General features: G+C 37.3%; 1 protein-coding gene across 1 annotated transcript in view; it reads right to left on the bottom strand.

The window, feature by feature from the left end:
• LOC138711983 (trichohyalin-like) overlaps positions 1-17,835 on the bottom strand; it is a 35,207-nt gene that overhangs the window by 14,761 nt on the left and 2,611 nt on the right. Inside the window, exons 2-4 of the mRNA XM_069843306.1 lie at positions 17,673-17,793; positions 7,800-14,247; positions 5,944-5,986 (exon numbers count right to left, since the gene is read on the bottom strand). Coding sequence (XP_069699407.1) covers positions 5,944-5,986; positions 7,800-14,230 — 6,474 coding nt within the window. The 5' untranslated portion in view covers positions 14,231-14,247; positions 17,673-17,793. The remainder of the gene's footprint in view (positions 1-5,943; positions 5,987-7,799; positions 14,248-17,672; positions 17,794-17,835) is intronic.

Below are 17,835 nucleotides of genomic sequence, written 5' to 3' on the forward strand. Positions count from 1 at the left end.
CAATGCCACTGGGTCATTTCGCGTCTTTGTGAAACATTTACGCCCTTTACACTCCAGAAATCTGATCGCACTTTATGTTAATACGGTGACGTTATTAATTATAGTAGGCCTTTGATGATTGAAATAATTTTAATGTGTTTAAAACAAAATATTTCCGAATTCAGCCAGCCGTGATAAAATATGGAACAACTGGATAATACGCACGGCAGACCAATATCGATAGTCGACTCTACTCGCTGGCCACACGAGACGATAAAAGTCACCCTCGGCTCCCTTTATTGCGCATGCGCTATCGGTGAAGAAATTCCGCTTCCGGTGTGACGCTGAGCCCCGTTGTAAGCATAAAAATGTTTTATTTACCGCTGTAATTGTGAACTGGATTTCTTTTACTTTCATTTGAGATTGATGGATTAGTTTTCAAACTTCTGTAATAATGCCTGTGGTATGCAAACATTGCAGTACCATATTTAGTAAACAGTCGAATTTAAACAGACATTTAAGACATGTACATAAAATAGAGCACGTGAACATGATATCGTATCAGTAATATTATATCTTTCTCTTGTAAAATTTCCAGTTTTGGAATTACAAGGTTTTGATCGCCACCCGACGATGAGCCATTAGTTTCACTATCATTAATATAACCCAATTTATCATTGTATTCCCGTTCACTGCACTTTCAGTGGGGACAATTTTCTTTATTAAGCATTTATTCATTATCAGTAGTTATATAGCCGTTGCTAATCAATTAACGAGCACACACCTACGACGACGATCATAACAAAAAAAAAAGCAACCTAAAAACGAGTGTTGATAATGATTAGTTTTAAATTTTGGGTAATTAAGTAGTAATCATCAGCCAGGCCATCTTCCCGTAATAGAGATCTAGGATAGATACATTACCAAGTATATACATATATTTTAATAATTGTGTAGAAACAAACCATCGACAGGTCATATCGGCCAGGCCATCATCTTACTACAACAGAGATCCAGGGTGTAAAGTGGATACTGGATGACAAGTTAATCATATACAAACGAAATTTAATAAAAGAAAATACATATGATAACGAAGGTGCCCTGGACCTCTATTGCGGGAATATGGAGGCCTGGCCGATTATTACTACATAATTACCATACACTGTTAATTAACTGTTAGCTCTGTGTTATTTCCGCTTGGTAAGACTTAGGACCATTACTGTTCGATCCCAATAGTTCATAGATTTGAACTGAACTACAAAAATGTGGATCATGGATAGAGAAGTGGAGTCACTCTGTTGCATGTGTGAAGATTCACCGATCTCAAATTCAGGAAAGATAGCGGCACTGTGAATTGCTTTACTAACATGTTCGACAGCTGACCTCCTCTATCAGTGATTTAGATGGATAAAAACATTTAGGGCCTACAGGAACTCATAAAGTTAGTGGTATGTTTTCTAATTTACCATGATATTTAAAATGCTATTGTTCTAAGGGTGTCCCGATTTGTTCTTTTGGATGGTTCCTTGTCCATTTTGTTACTCAACTGTGGAATAATAAATAATAATGAATATAGGTCTATACCGGTAATAACAAAAAAAAATATATATCTTCTTTTTTCCGATATGTTCCAGTCGAACCAAGCCACTACTCTCTATAGAGCTCAAATAATAATCTTTGGCCTATAACCTACTTCATCTTTCAAACAAATTAATTCAATTTTTGGCTAAACTAGTGCTGAAGTAGTTCCCCGCTTATATACATGTTGCATATACGAATCTGTGACAGGTTAGATTTGGTTAGTTTAGGGTTTTGTTACGCCATGCATATATTTGTCTATGATGCATATACGATCAACTGTATCTACATAAAAAGAAACCCTTATAAATTCAACAATTTTCACTTCCGAAATCACCAGAACTACTTCAGCGCTAGTTTCGCCGCTTTCGAATTGTTAACAAGGCTGAGATCACTCTTAATTTTACTGGATGTGATGCCCCTGGTTTTATAAATTTGGACACAAAGTGTCTTGCAGCCCCTCTGAAGTTGGCACCTACGTTTGGTGATATTTATTTGCATATCACGAGATTCGTAAGTTGGTTTACAGTTGAAATATCCAGAACTACCTCAGCGCTAGTTCTTGCCGCCCCTCTGAAGTTGTAGATGGAATATTGTGTTAGCCAAGTTTAATATCAATACTACCACCAGAAATTAACTTTTAATACATATAGCCTATCAAGACTTATGAGGAAATATTCTGGAATACAATTATACGAAAATAACGTTTGACTTGGATAACAGGGTCTGGAGTAATAATTGTGAAATCTATCAATGCACTATTATTATAATTGCGTAACTTGTATCACCGAAATGTAAATAATATATGATCGTGACGAAGGTGAATCTAGAATGCGGTGAATAAAACAATTTTTATGCTTACAACAACGAGTTAGATACTATAGAGAGGCTAAAGACCTCTGATAAGCGCTCCCTGCGGAGGCCAACAGTACTATGGATCGTTCCCTAAAAAACATGGCGTCTATAGTACCGCCAGCCTCCGCAAGAAGTGCTTCTCAAAGGCACACTGTAACGAGTTGGTACATGTATTATATTTTTCAGATACATCAATATTTAATTTAAACATTTCGCTATAGGTTTTGTAAAAAGCTGATTTATAAATGAAAAAGTAATAATTAAGACTTTAAAATTTCCAAAAATGTCTCATTCTCTCGGATTTAAATGAAATGTACCGTAAATCATAATATTCGTTGCTGGATAATTAAACCCTCTCAATACAGGTACCATTGCCGCAGAGAATTATAAGATAAGACAGACAGCATAAGCGAAATATCTGTATTAATAAGTTTGTACCATGAAGAGTTTAGTATTTATTGTGTTTATAGGGCCTACTCCAACTTTCTTTTTATTAATGCGTAGGGCTCTTTTTGTTATCAAAGAGGAAAGATAGCACTTGCATCACACACAATTTGTCAGTATTGTTCAAAATAATGTAAGAACAGTTTTATTCTGCAAAAGCCTCTGCCTAGTTGCGAGACACGTATGAGATCAATGCTTGTTTCAAATTATATTAGACTACACGATGTCTCCATCACGCGACAATATTTGTTTCAAACTATATTAGACTACATGATGTCTCCATCACGCGAAAAGAAGTGTACCTAGCTGTGGCTCCTGTTGTTTCTGATAACAATGTTAATCGTAAGTATCTTATCGTTTCAATAAATGTGGTGAGTTATGATCACGAGTAACTTTCTATTAGTGCCATTCTTTAATTATTATGTTGCATGCTAAGAGGTTATTTGTAGTTTTAATAATTTCAGTTTTCAAAAGTTCTCTGTGTTAATTCCAATTTCAAATGAATTTTTCTCAATAACTTAATTACTGGATATTTTTTTTTAATTTTCGCCACTACCATTCCTATATTTTACTACTATTAGTTACATACGTCGTCTCTCTTGAAATCACCTGGTGAGCACTGAATTACATGATTTCATATTAGGTTAGATTAGCTGTAAGGTAATTAAATTTGTGACGAAGTCAAAAAATTATTTATTTTTCTTCTGCCGATTAAATTCATCCGTCTTTAGGTGCTTTGCTTTGGTAGCATCGAGTATAGCTTGTCATTTAATATCTGGGCTATATTTAGTGAAAGTAATAAAACATAGGCCTACAGCTGTTATAAAACGTAAAGTTTTGTCTGTATTTTACTTTTTACTTATTAACATAGTCTTAATATGTAACTCAATTCACAATAATACTAACTTCATCACAGTCATTTCCTACAACATCCGAGCCACGCCCCTTTGTTTTGACTAACCGAAACATGGCGGACCAATGTTCAATTATCTTCAACTTTCTGAGATCTTTGTCCTCTCTATAGTATCTAACTCGTTGGCTTACAACGAGGCCCAGCATCACACCGGAAGCGGAAATACTACATCGATGGCGCATGCGCAAAAAGAGAGCCGAGGGTGACTTTTATCGTCTCGTGCTGGCCACTAGTCACCGGGCCGTACCGAGCCGTATCAAACAAAATATAATCGAAATGGTGGTAGTCAAATTCGCGACTATATTCTTAAATAATTCACTCCATTAGTCAAGTTCAAGGTTTTATGTAGTACAACGGCGGTTTTTTTAATGCATTAAAAGAAAATGAAGATATAATAAGATAATAAACTAGATTATCACAAGGAAATTAACAGGAAAAAAGGTGTGTTTCACGGAATACAATTAAAATGACGGAAAGTAAATTTCCGGTTAATGTTCGCCAAAGCGTAAAGTACGTAATTATGACGGCGTTGCTGTTTTATTTCTAGCCTATAGAAAAATACCTGGCCTTTTACGAAAAAAAAATTTAAGGACCATGAAATTATTCACCGCTTTCATTATAGGCCTATAATTTTTTAACAATATTACGAATCAAAAACTGTCATATTATATAATTTTAACTACTACATGGACGAATCAAATCAAGCTAACCTAACCAAAGCTAACCTAACCTAACCAAAGCTAACCTAACCTAACCTAACCTAACCAAAGCTAAGCTAACCTAACCAAAACTAATCTAACCTAACCAAAGCTAAGCTAATCTAAGCTAACCTAACATAACATAACCTTCGTAAATGCAAGGCCTGTAACCGGAGCAAGAAGGGATCTCAATCATTTAATCTGCAAGCACACGCAAAAATAAATTCAAGTAAGAATCACGCTCCCACTGCATGAGAGGTCCGCGCATGCGCTACAGCAAAACTGTTTCTGTCCCGAGCCTCTCATCTAAGGCACTCGTCATAATTTACTCGCAATATTTACGCAAATACACATTGTCGCTAACAGTGGTGCTATCTCTCAATAATGTTCAGAACGAAGGAGGTAGACAGAGAGAGAAAAAATTTCTCCCGCCAACTACGCCACACACCAACGTCATGTTCTTATGTTGGTGACATTGTGTATTTACTTAAATTTGGTGGTAAACGTAACGGCACGGTTCAAAGTGACCGTGCTAATTCTCCAGTATAGCGAAAATATAATATGACATTATAATAAATTAATTTTTATTCATACATAATTGTTATTATGAGCATTGCTGTACTGAAAAAAATAGTTAATTTAATAATATAGTCTAGTTCTAAAGTACTTAACTGTGGTATTAATTTCCAAATGAATCCAATTCTCTGTAATGACATGTTATTATTCATTACAATTTCAAACAACTCATTGTCGTCATATTGATGTCTGAATCGTTTCGACTATCAATTGCATTGTTATCTGTAGACTAGGCCTCCTGGAATGAGGAAGCGATTATGAAGTAGTTAACGAGAAGGCTCCGCCTTGTTAAATTTAAATGCGGGGAGTATGAAGACAGAAATGAAAAGAAATATCAAACTTTTATTTCAAACCCCAAAATCCATACATTCCCGACCATGCTCGCAATAACAATCACGAACCGTATAAACGTTTCACGCAATCATGTCTTTTTTTTTTTTTTTTTTTTGTCATGCTGCCAGTAAATATTACGGTTTGTCCTCTAATTTCTTGAACGAAATTTCGTGATGAAAATTGAGGACAGATAAATTACAATAAAAATGAATGGTAGCGTTGTATCTGGTGATATGTTAAGAGAAACGTTGTTTGGCTTTAATTTTAACTAATTGTGGATGATGTTGCTAGTTGAGTGGAAGAGAAGACCTTATGGCCTTAACTCTGCCAGCGAAAATAAAACATTCTATTCTATTTTATTCTATTCTGGGAATTTCTGTTTCGGACTTGTGAAATTTTAATTATATTATCAACACTGCTTTCATTGCCCCTGAATTCAGGCTCTTCTGGGCTGTTATTTACGTCATCAATGTGCATTGTTGTGCATGCCGGAGTATGATTTATTAGATTATGTTCTTATGTTTATCTATCAAACTCGGATAACGTTACAGCTACAGGGTTACTTACGTTGCTCGTCTGTCTAACGTAGGGCAGGAAGGGCATGTTGGATCTGAAAAACAAAAGAATGTCACTCACAATGTGCAAGGAAATTAAATGTGTAATATACCTACACTAAAATATGCCGTTTTGTGCCACCATTGCCGTATCAGTGGCGGTTTCTGACCACGCTGAAAATTTGCGACACCAATAGTTGTTTGAATACACAGCAACATTGTGAATGAGGCATTATTGACAAAATGAAAGTTATGCGGAATATGCATAAATGAGTTTATCGACAATGCGCATGTGTGTTAACCTTTCTAAAGTTCCTTTAATGGGTAACCCTGAAATGCTGTCTTCCCGTGTAGGCTTATGTATTAGTCTATTTCGTTTATATGACGTCATACCATTTTCGACCAATGAAGTGTAATGAAATTTTGAATTCCAACCAATCACAGACTTTGCGATAATTTTTGCAGCTAGATTTATCACTATCAATTTATCGCATGGTCATTCTTTTGTTTAGTCGTTGTCGCCAACTGTTTCCCCTGAATTGATGATCAAGAATACATTAAGATGCAACTACACGGTTAAATTTCTTTCAACTTTAAAGCAATGAATGCAAGATTGATATTTAATATTAATTAATATATTTACGCAGTGAAGACGACGTTCAAAACGGCGCTATCTTCATGCATCTTAATTGAACGTACCTTTTAAACTTGATTCTTTCAATATTCTTCCCAGATTGCACGCATACGCGATTGGAATATTGAACTGTGTAGATGCAGCTTTAGTTCCGTTACACACTACAGCGAGAATGCGTTTGTCGAGCTATAAAAAATGCTTTCGTGTAGCACTGATTGTAACGGTAGAAATAAGACACAGCTGACATTGGTCCTGCTCCCACAGGTAACATAACCTATAAGTAGCCTATAACATTTTTATTTTGTGAATGAAATGAAACAATTAATGCAAAGTCAGATGTTCAAATGTAACATCATCGCATATCAAACCCAAGGACCTTGCATAGTAATGAAGGTCTTTTCATCAAACTGCCTTCGGTATGGCGTAATAAAATTCGTGTTTTAATTAGGCCTATCTATACAGAGATGGCTTCACTGTGTAGCAACATGTCTCGCTGTGAATACATAAGCATTGGTATATAGCTGTCCCCACTGTTACTGTTAAATTAAATTATGATTTCAGCAGATAATGAAAATGTATTTGTTATAATAATAAGAGAAAAGTGCAGTACATGTAATTAACATTGTTAAACCTGTATATTGTCCACACCTGTGGAGTAACGGTTAGCACGTCTAGCCGTGAAACCAGGTGGCCCGGGTTCGATTCCCGGTTGGGGCAAGTTATCTGGTTGAGGTTTTTTCTGGGGTTTTCCCTCAACCCAATATGAGTAAATGCTGGGTAACTTTCGGTGCTGGACCCCGGACTCGTTTCACCGGCATTATCACCTTCATCTCATTCAGACGCTAAATAACCTTAGATGTTGACAAAGCGTCGTAAAATAAACTACTAAAATAAAAAATAAACCTGTATTTCGCAATTGGCATTACTGAATAATAACATCGAATTTCTTTATTGCAGTAATCGATATTCATCTACGAGTATTTGAACTTCACAATGTCTGAATAGGTTAAGTATTCGTTAATAAATAATTATTAACATTTTTGATCGAATTTTAGGGATATATTATTTACATTATTATTTTATTCACGAAATAGTCCTAATAAATGCCACTCGAGATCTGAGATTTCCCAGATAAATCTCAGACCTCTCGTGACATTACTACAGATAAATGTTATGATGTTGAATTTTTATTTGTAAGTGGCTAAAAGTTCATTAGGTATTGTGACAGTGCTTACATGATATCTCGTCCATCGACAGGGCTGGGCAGCTCCGTTGACATTCTCCTCATCAGATTCAAGCTTCCTCGCCGTTGTCTCATGTTCGACCAGCCTGTTTCACTCCCTGGGCGTATCCTGATATCTAAGTTACTCCCAAACCCCGCGCGTTGACTAGTGCTCAAGGCTGCTCTTTGTTTGTCCCTCATCGAAACCAGCGAGTCTTCTGTTTTCACGTTTTTCCGCTCTTCAACTGTCTGCGGTCGACTTTCCTTGTGTGATTCTGCAAGGGATTTGTTTCTTTCGGTGGAGTCATGAAGCTGTGTCTCTATGGCAACAATTTCTTCTTCCGTCATGCTTTTGTTTCCTGTCGACGTGCTACGCCCCACAAGAGGCATAGAATTTCTGGAGTTCTGAAAAATATTTCCTCTGTCTTTTCTGTCTGCTGTCCTGTAATTGTCAGTCTTGTTGGGGGCGCCAGCTGCAAGTCGCTGATATGAACTTTCCTTTAAGCCTAAATCTTCTTTAAGTTTTGCTTTTCTGTTAGTAATACTTTGGATTTCATTTTCTGTCTTGATCAATTGCTTTTTCATATCCTCGCATTCTTTTTCCGTTTTCTTAATTTCGTTCTCCTTAGACTGTAAAAGTTTCTCATTCTCCATTATTTCGTCTTGCAGATACTGCAAAGCACTTTCCTTGGACTCCAACAGACCAGCAGCATTTTTAATCTTGATGGCTTTATTTACCATTTCGGACTCCATGTTCTGCAGCTGTTGCTCCAGATCGTTGGATTCTTCTTGCATTCGCTGTGCCTCGCGCCTTTTCTTTGCAACTTTCTTGCTATTATTTGCAACATCTTCTCCCAGTCGCTTCACTTCAATCTCTGCATTTTTCAAATCTCTGAACATTCGCAAGTTTTCCTCTTCCAGTGCTTTAATTTCTTCTTTCTTCAACTGTAGTTCTGCATATTCCTTCCTGGAGGCTTCTAACTTCACTCCATTTTCTTGCAACTCTCTCTGCAGACATTCATTTGTCTGTGAAATAGTCTCAATTTCTACTCTTAGCCCTATTAGTGCGCTCTCCGACTGGCTTTTGTCATTATTCAATATCGACACTTCGCGTTGTTTATCTTTCAACTGTTTCTCGATCTCCTGTATTTCTGTTGCTAGGCGCACCTTCTCTTGTTTCTCTTCATGCAATACAAAATTCTTTTGTTTATATTCGTTCTTCAGATTGATTGCTTCGAGCTGCAATTGTTCTATTTCTGTTTCGAGTTGTCTGTTTTCGTTTGTCAGATGTTTTACTTCGTATAATTTTCCATTTGATTCTTTCCCAAGCTTCTCATTTTCTTCTGTCATACTTTTTATTTCGTGAATTCTCTCCTGCAAGCATGTTTGTAACCTTGAATTTTCTGCGTTCAGATTCTCTACTTCTGGAATTTTGTCGTCCAGTTCTCTTCTCAGGTATTTATTTTGTTCACTAAGTTGATCGTTTTCTCTCATTTTCTCTGCGAGCCGCTGGTTTTCCTCTTCGAGCTGCAACATCTCTGTTTCCTTCTGTTGCAGTTGTCTTACAAATTGCGCGTGCGCATCTGTAAGATTGGCCATCTCGGAATCTTTCGCTTGTAAAGTCCTAATTAACACTTCATTTTCTTCTGTTAAACTTTGTACGGCTGACTTCTTTTCATCTACTTCACTCAGATACTGTAATTTTTTGTCTGTTAAGCTTTCTATTTCGTATAAACGCTCTTTCAATTCCTTTTCCAATCTTGAAATTTCTTCCATATTGTGAGCGTCTTCAGATTCGCCAACTCTCAGCTGTTTTTCTAAGTCATCGTGCTTTTCCTTGAGCTGGTCTGCCTCAGACTTTCTTCTGTTTATCTCTTCTTCAAGATTCTCGCTTTCTTTCATCAGATGTTCTTTGTAGGACGTAGTTTCTAGAAATCTTTTGTGAAGATTTTCATTTTCTTCCGTTATCTTCTGTATTTCTTGATTGTTTTCTTGTATTTCCTTTTGCAGCCGTACATTCTCCACTCTAAGAGTATCTACCTGTAGTACTCTACCTCCCAATTCTTCCTCCATTTCCATATTCTTCTCTCTCACATATTCTATGTCCTTTTCTGATGTTTTCATTTGTTCTTTAAGTCGCAGGTTCTTCTCTGTCACTTCTGTCATCTCCATTTCTTTCCGTGCAATTTCCTCTGACAGAAGTCTCATTTCATCTCTTTTCGTGGATATCTCATTTTCTAGCTCTTCGTGTCTTTCTCCTAAAACTCCCTCCTGACATTCCTTCTTTATACCCTCAATCTCGTCTTCAAGGCGTTTTATCACCATCTCCCTTTCTTTATATTCTTTACTCAAACTCACCTTTTCTTCTCTTACTGCTTCAATTCTTTGATCTAGTTCCTCAACCTCTTTGATAATATTTGTTTTTTCATCTAACAATATACGTAGTTGCAATTGTTTTTCTTGTAGATGCTCCTTGAGTTCAGTTCTTTCGCTGTCTTGCAGTCGTTCCTCTAGTTTAGTGGTTTCTTCCTTTAATCGATTTAATTCCGACATGTTCTTCTCTAGTTCTTCACGAATTTGAGAGTTCTCTAATGTTTTCTGCTCGATCTCTTTCTGAATACGCCCGCGCTCGTCTATTAAACAGTTAAGCTCCGTATCGGTGGCCTTTAACTTCAACGTTAGTTCATCAACTTCTGGTTTTCTTTCTTGAACTTCTTCGTGAAGTCGCTGGATTTCTTCCTTGAGTACCAGCACAGCTTCAGCCTTTCCATCCATCTCGCTGCTCGCACGTACACACTGTTCCTTCAGTTCTTCTATCTCAAACGTCGCTCCTTCCAATTTATTTTGTACAGTAATGCTCTCCACTTTAACTCTTTCTAGTTCAGTCAGTTTGTCTTGCAGTTGTTCTTTAGCTTCTTCATTTTCGTTTGTTAATCTCTCTAACTCTTGTTTAGTATTCATCAGTTTTTCTCTAACTTCATTGTTTTCATTTGTTAATCTCTCCATCTCTTGTTTCGTGTTCTTCAGTTGTTCTTTCGTCTTTTCATTTTCATTTGTTAATTTCTCCATCTCTTGTTCCGTGTTCTTCAATTGTATTTTCGTCTCTTCATTCTCATTTGTTAATCTCTCCATCTCTTGTTTCGTGTTCTTCAGTTGTTCTTTCGTCTCTTCATTTTCATTTGTTAATCTCTCTGTCTCTTGTTTTGCGTTGTTCATTTGTTCAATGGCTTCTCCATTTTCATTTGTTAATCTTTCCATCTCTTGTTTTACATTCTTCAGTTGTTCCAGGGCTTCTTCATTCTCATTTGTTAAACTTTCTATCTCCTCTTTTTTATTCTTCAGTTGTTCTCTAGTTTCTTCGTTCTCTATTATTAATTTGTCCATCTCTAGTTTTGTGTTCTTCATTTGTTCTATGGCTTCTTCGTATTCATTTGCTAAGCTCTCCAACTCTTGCTTTGTGTTCTTCAGTTGTTCCTCGACTTCTTCGTTTTCATATGTTAATCTTTTCATTTCTTCTCTTGTATTCTTTAATTGTTCTTTGGCTTCTTCATTTTCATTTGTTAATTTCTCCATCTCTTGTTTTGTATCCTTCACTTGTTTCTCCGCTTCTTCCTTTTCGCTTATTAATCTCTCCATCTCTTGTTTTGCGTCCTTCACTTGTTTCTCAGCTTCTTCCTTTTCGCTTGTTAATCTCTCCATCTCTTGTTTTGTGTCTTTCACTTGTTTCTCAGCTTCTTCCTTTTCGTTTGTTAATCTCTCGAAGTTTTGTTCTCTATTCTTCAGTTCTGTGGCTTCTTCGTTTTCATTTGTTAACCTCTCTATCTCTTGTTTTTTATTCTTCAGTTGTTCTTTAGTTTCTTCGTTTTCGTTTGTTAACCTCTCCATCTCCTGTGTTGTATTCTTGAGTTGTTCTCTGACTTCACTGATTTCATTTGTCAATCGCTCCATCTCTTGTTTCGTATTCTTCAGTTGTTCCTTGGATTCTTCGTCCTCAATCATTAATCGCTCTATCTCTAGTTTTACATGCTCCATTTGTTCCATCTCTAGTTTTGTATTCTTCAGTTGCTCCTTGGTTTCTTCGTTTTCATTTGTCAATCTCTCCAATTCTTGTTTTGCGTCCTCCAGTTTTTTGGATTCTTCATTCTGACTTATTAATCTCTCCATCTCTAATTTTGTATTCATCAGTTGTTTTTTAGTTTCTTCGTTCTCGCTTATTAATTTCTCCATCTCTCGTTTTGTGTTCTCCAGTTCTTTGGATTCTTCGTTCTTACTTATTAAACTCTCCATTTCTAATTTTGTATTCATCAGCTGTTCTTTAGCTTCTTCGTTCTCGCTTATTAATCTCTCCATCTCTCGTTTTGTGTTCTCCAGTTCTTTGGATTCTTCGTTCTTACTTATTAAACTCTCCATCTCTAATTTTGTGTTCATCAGTTGTTTTTTAGCTTCTTCGTTCTCGCTTATTAATCTCTCCATCTCTCGTTTTGTGTTCTCCAGTTCTTTGGATTCTTCGTTCTTACTTATTAAACTCTCCATCTCTAATTTTGTGTTCATCAGTTGTTTTTTAGCTTCTTTGTTCTCGCTTATTAATCTCTCCATCTCTTGTTTCGTGTTCTTCAGTTCTTCTTTGAATTCTTCGTTCTCGTTTCTTAATCTCTCGATCTCTTCTCTTGTATTCTTCATTCCCATGGCTTCTTTAGTTTCATTTGTTAATCTGTCCATCTCTTGTTTTGTGTTCTTCAGTTCTTCCTTGGCTTCTTCGCTTTCATTGGTTAATCTTTCCGTCTCTTCTTTTGTGTTTTTCAATTGTTTCTTGGTTTCTTCGTTTTCATTTGTTAATCTGTCCATCTCTTGTTTTGTATTCTTCAACTGTTCTTTAGTCTCTTCGTTCTCGCTTATTAATCTTTGTATCTCTTCTTTTGTGTTTTGTAGTTTTTCGCTCAGCCGATATTCTTTTATTTCATGTTCTTTCTTATTGTTTACGTCATTTTCTGTCACATTTTTCGTTTGATTTTGTACTTCCCCGCCAAATGTTGTATTGTCTTCCACGCGTATTTCTTCCTCCCTGCTCTCCTTCTGCAACTGTGCATTCTCCTCACACAGGCGCTGTATCTTCGTGTCTTTCTCCCATATAATTCTCTTCAACCGAGCATTCTCCTCGTCTAAGCCGTGTCCATCTTCTGTGCCAAATTTTTCTTCAAATTTTTTCGCCACTACGGAACTGTCTACCTCTGTTTCTTTGCCTTCCGCCAGATTTTCTTGTACATCTTCTCTCATCTGACTGTTCTCCCTCTCAAATCGCTTTCCTTCTGTTTCTAAGTCCTTGAGCACTTCCCGAAACCGAAGATTTTCATCCGCCAGGCTCTCCGTCTCCTTCCGCTGCTCGTGCAGCTCTGACTGCAGTCTGCTGTTGTCGTCTGACAGCCGTTGCTTCTCTCTCCTCATCTCCTGCAGTTCCGCCTCCCGCTTGGCGTTCTCGTCCGTGAAGATCTCCACGGCACGCTCCGTCTCCGAGAACTCCTGCCTCAGTCTCGTGTTGTCCTGTGTCAGAGCCTCCAGCAGCGGCCGTTTCTCCTCCAGAGCTCTCTCCAACCTCGTATTTTCATCTGTCAGTCTTTCTTCTTCTAGCCGTTTCTCGTGTAGCTCTTTTTTGAGTCGGGAATTTTGGTTCATCAATGTTTGCAGCTCTGCCACTTCCTCCTCGATGTTGAGTTTCAGCTGTATGTTTTCTTCAGCAAGGTGGAACCCAGATTTAATGTTTTCGTCACCTGAATTCTGCCGTTTTCTGTTCATTTTGTTGAAGAACTCCATGACTTCTCTGTTCTTAGCAGCCAAGTCTTGATACTCTTCTTCAGCGGTCTGGAGTTTGATTCCTAGTACCTTATTAATTTCTTTAGCACGTTGCATGTCCGCCTCTTTCTGCTGGAGCTCCAGCCCCAGTTTCTTGTTGGCGTCACACATCAGAATAGTCTCGCTCTCTTTGTACTGCGTCTCCATCAGCAACAAGTTCTGCACGTCCTGCAGGTGGTAGACCTCAGTGCCCTTATCCTGCAGTTCCATCTCCGCCACGGAGTTCTCCCTGCGCAGACTCTGTACTTCCGCGTCCTTCGCCCCGATGTCCCTCATGAGCTTCTGGTTCTCCACGGTCAGGCGGTAGATCTCCGTCTCCACCACTTGCAGCTCCTTCACCAGCCTGTTGTTCCTCTCCCTGAGGTCCTGTACCTCGATGGTTTTGTTCTGCAGCATCTTGCCTCGCTTGGTGGTTTTCTGGCGAAGTCTCTGCAGAGACGACCCTGTCTCCACGTACGCTGCTGACACACGCTGTATCTCGTCATCCTCTGTCTGCTGTCCGTCTCCGAGCTGAAAAGCTCTCTCCAGATCTCTTTTGGTGTTCCTCTCCTTCGTCATTTCTTCTTCGATCTGCGCAGACCCATTGGTAAGTGGCATCTTTCTTCACCTCTGTCCTGAAATCAACAATTTTGCTATACTTGGTGTTCAGTTCAAAGTATGTCATGGCTCGCTGTATGCCGTCACGTGGCTAGTCGATGAGCCTAGAGAATTCAATCTTCCTACACTTCCGCAGAGGTGTATTACTTATCTGCCAGAGAAGTTGCCTAGCAAGTACGGCGTTCATTCAGAAGAGTACTTACTGATACTTACGGTAACGCCGGTAGTGGCAGGAATGTGAACTGTTTCGAAACATGTACTGAGGTGAGTTTTTTCTTACTGTCGGGATATGGGTAAAGGGTTAAGACGATTACTTATGTATTTGTTGACATTAACTTCGACGGTCAACATGGACACGGAGCATTTGATTTGTATTGTGGAATGTTGCCGTACGCAACCGATGATAACAAATACCCTGCGTACGACTTGCCTGCGCAAAACACAGTTCGAAAGAGATTATGGTAGCAAACAGACCGTACAGACCGCCATCTGTTGCTACGACGTTCAAGTTATACCGTACACGTTCTCAAGTTCAGATTGAACGCCTTGATTGATAGGCAACTTCTCTGACACAAAACCTGAAACTCGCTTCAAATCGCTGACTCATCAACAGTGACGTCATGACACACTTTGAAATGAACACCCAGTAGACATGAATACATGAGTAGGATCAGGAGGAAGGAATTTCTTCGAGGAAAAAGTGACAAGGGTTCATCGAATCCTAATTCCGTGAAAAGTTTACGGCGTTTACGCTGTTCGTAATTATTATTATTATTATTATTATTATTATTATTATTATTATTACTACTACTACTACTACTACTACTACTACTACTACTTTTAAGGAACCCAGAGGTTCATTGCCGCCCTCATATAAGCCCTATCCTGAGCAAGATTAATCCAGTCTCTACCATCACATCCCACGTCCCTCAAATTCATTTTAATATTATCCTCCCATCTATGTCTCGGCCTCCCCAAAGGTCTTTTCCCCTCTGGTCTCCCAGCTAACAATCTATATGAATTTATGGATTCGCCCATACGTGCTACATGCCCTGCCCATCTCAAACGTCTGGATTTAATGTTCCTAATTATGTCAGGTGAAGAATACAATGCGTGCAGTTCTGCGTTGTGTAACTTTCTCCATTCTCCTGTAACTTCATCCCTCTTAGCCCCAAATATTTTCCTAAGCACCTTATTCTCAAACACCCTTAATCTCTGTTCCTCTCTCAAAGTGAGAGTTCAAGTTTCACAACCATACAGAACAAACGGTAATATAACTGTTTTATAAATTCTAACTTTCAGATTTTTTGACAGCAGACTAGATGACAAAAGCTTCTCAACCGAATAATAACAGGCATTTCCCATATTTATTCTGCGTTTAATTTCCTCCCGAGTGTCATTTATATTTGTTACTGTTGCTCCAAGATATTTGAATTTTTCTACCTCTTCAAAGAATAAATTTTCAATTTTTGTATTATTATAATTATATTATTATGGTATTATTGTCATCATCATTATTATTATCATGATTGGCATTATTATTATTATTACTATTATTATTGTAGGATTACTGTGGTTCGTGGCTTATTTCATTCCAATCATTAGACATATTAAATTTTTACAGCAAATTGTATTTATTTATCGTAAGCCTAATTCCGTACACACGTTACACGCAATCTCAGGGATTTCCTCAGTTCGTGTCATGTTTTTATTTCAAACAAAGATCGATTCATTTGTCTGGAGAATTAGCTCTCTGCTCTTCACTATCAGTTTTAATGGAGAGGAAATGCTCGTAAATTATTTTCAGTTTTACGATTTCTTCAGTAGTAACAGTCAAGGGCTTGGACAAAATTAGGAAGAATATTAGTTTAAAGTTAACTTAAAGTCTTTTAAAAATATTGATGATTAATGTACATAAAGTTAAACCTATTGTAGAAATTGTTGATAATAATATTATTGCAATCGAAAATAATAAAGTTGTTATTTTTGTGAAAATGAACATTTCATTTTGGTTCAGTTCTTGTATAAAGTACTAATACCAATGCCTATTCATATTTCATTCAATTGTAAAAACGAATTTTAGTAAAAAGTGAAGTAGGCCTAATATTAAAGGGGAATAAAATATATACGAAGAGATGTACAATGGGAAGTTGTTAAAATTTAATTACATAATATAATTATTATCAACCCACACAATTTATAAATGAAGTAAAATATTTTCCTTTTCGGGACCATAAAGAGCGCGTTTTATGTGCCATCTAGAAAACGGTAAATACATCTTTCTGCCTCTGTGCAGATTAGATCATTATATTCATGTATTCATTTTTAATTATAGTTAAATAAACTATATTATATAAAACGTGATAAAGGAACAAAATTGTTACGAAACACAGTTGAACGCATAATGAGAAAGCATGTGTCACCTTCCTGACAGTAATTTTTAATGAGTAATATCAGAAATTGGAAAGTGTTGCAACTCGAGTGACAATAATGAATGTAGTCGGTCAAACAGAAACAAAAGAAGCTTGATAATGGCGATTCAAGGCCGCCTTATAGCAGCTGCAGCTGCTCATTACTAGAGACGAGCACAATATCGATAACAGTTTGGTAAAGTATGAAATAAATATTTTATTGCTAAACTATCTTCGTTCCTCAACCATTTGGAGCAGGTTTACATTATTATATACAAAATAAGCTTAAGAATTTAGACATTAATACTCTTGTCTATATTTAAAATGCTAACAAATAAAATACAATAAATCTGCATAATTAAACAATTTATCAGTAGCAAGCGAGCTGGCTCATACGTTAACGTTTAGAGTCGCATTCGGGAGGTCCATTATTTGAACCAATAGAGAAAAAATTATAATTCAAAAATGGTTACACTGATAAAAATGAAAATTATACCACTAAATATACATTAGGAGGGGCACATGTAGTAAAACTTTCAGCTCATTAGGGTCAAGACTGTAGGATTTAGAAATTTCACCTAATAATAATGCTGTATAAAATATAAACATCTGACTATCTTGCGTTAAATAAAACATAATTAGGCCTATAATGCTTTATTTTTAAACTGATAACAAATTTCACATTACTATGTTCTACATTCTACTCTACATCTTAGACCGGGTGAGGGGAGGGGGGCAACACTAAAGTAATACGAGGAACTTTTCTTGTGTCTAGGGATGTCATCTGGAGAAACAAAGCAACATCGAGCTGTCTCAGATCATGTGCTAACCTTACTACTCAAACATGAATTAATATAAAGCGTGAGCCTAACAAATATTACCACTTCGCCCTCGTTTCCCGCCACGGCAAGGAGTAAGAAGGGTTGCCTGAAGACCAGGCGTAGAGCCGTGCTTTTCAGAGGCCAATCCATTGGGAGAAATTACATTTCTTCTGACACTGCTATCACTGCTCAATTTTGTAGCAAACTAACCTGAACACTTTGTGTACACAGTCTTCTCGATGCGGCTTCCTCGCTGTAGATAGAAGTCTGGTTCGAGTCCCGGCGAATAATTGTACTGATCACTTACAGGCGATTGTAGAGTGAGCTGGTCCTACAATAAAGACACGCTTTGTGTAGCTTTTTAGTGAGGCAG

The sequence above is a fragment of the Periplaneta americana genome, chromosome 2, assembly GCF_040183065.1.
Source record: "Periplaneta americana isolate PAMFEO1 chromosome 2, P.americana_PAMFEO1_priV1, whole genome shotgun sequence".
In the NCBI taxonomy this organism is placed as follows: domain Eukaryota; kingdom Metazoa; phylum Arthropoda; class Insecta; order Blattodea; family Blattidae; genus Periplaneta; species Periplaneta americana.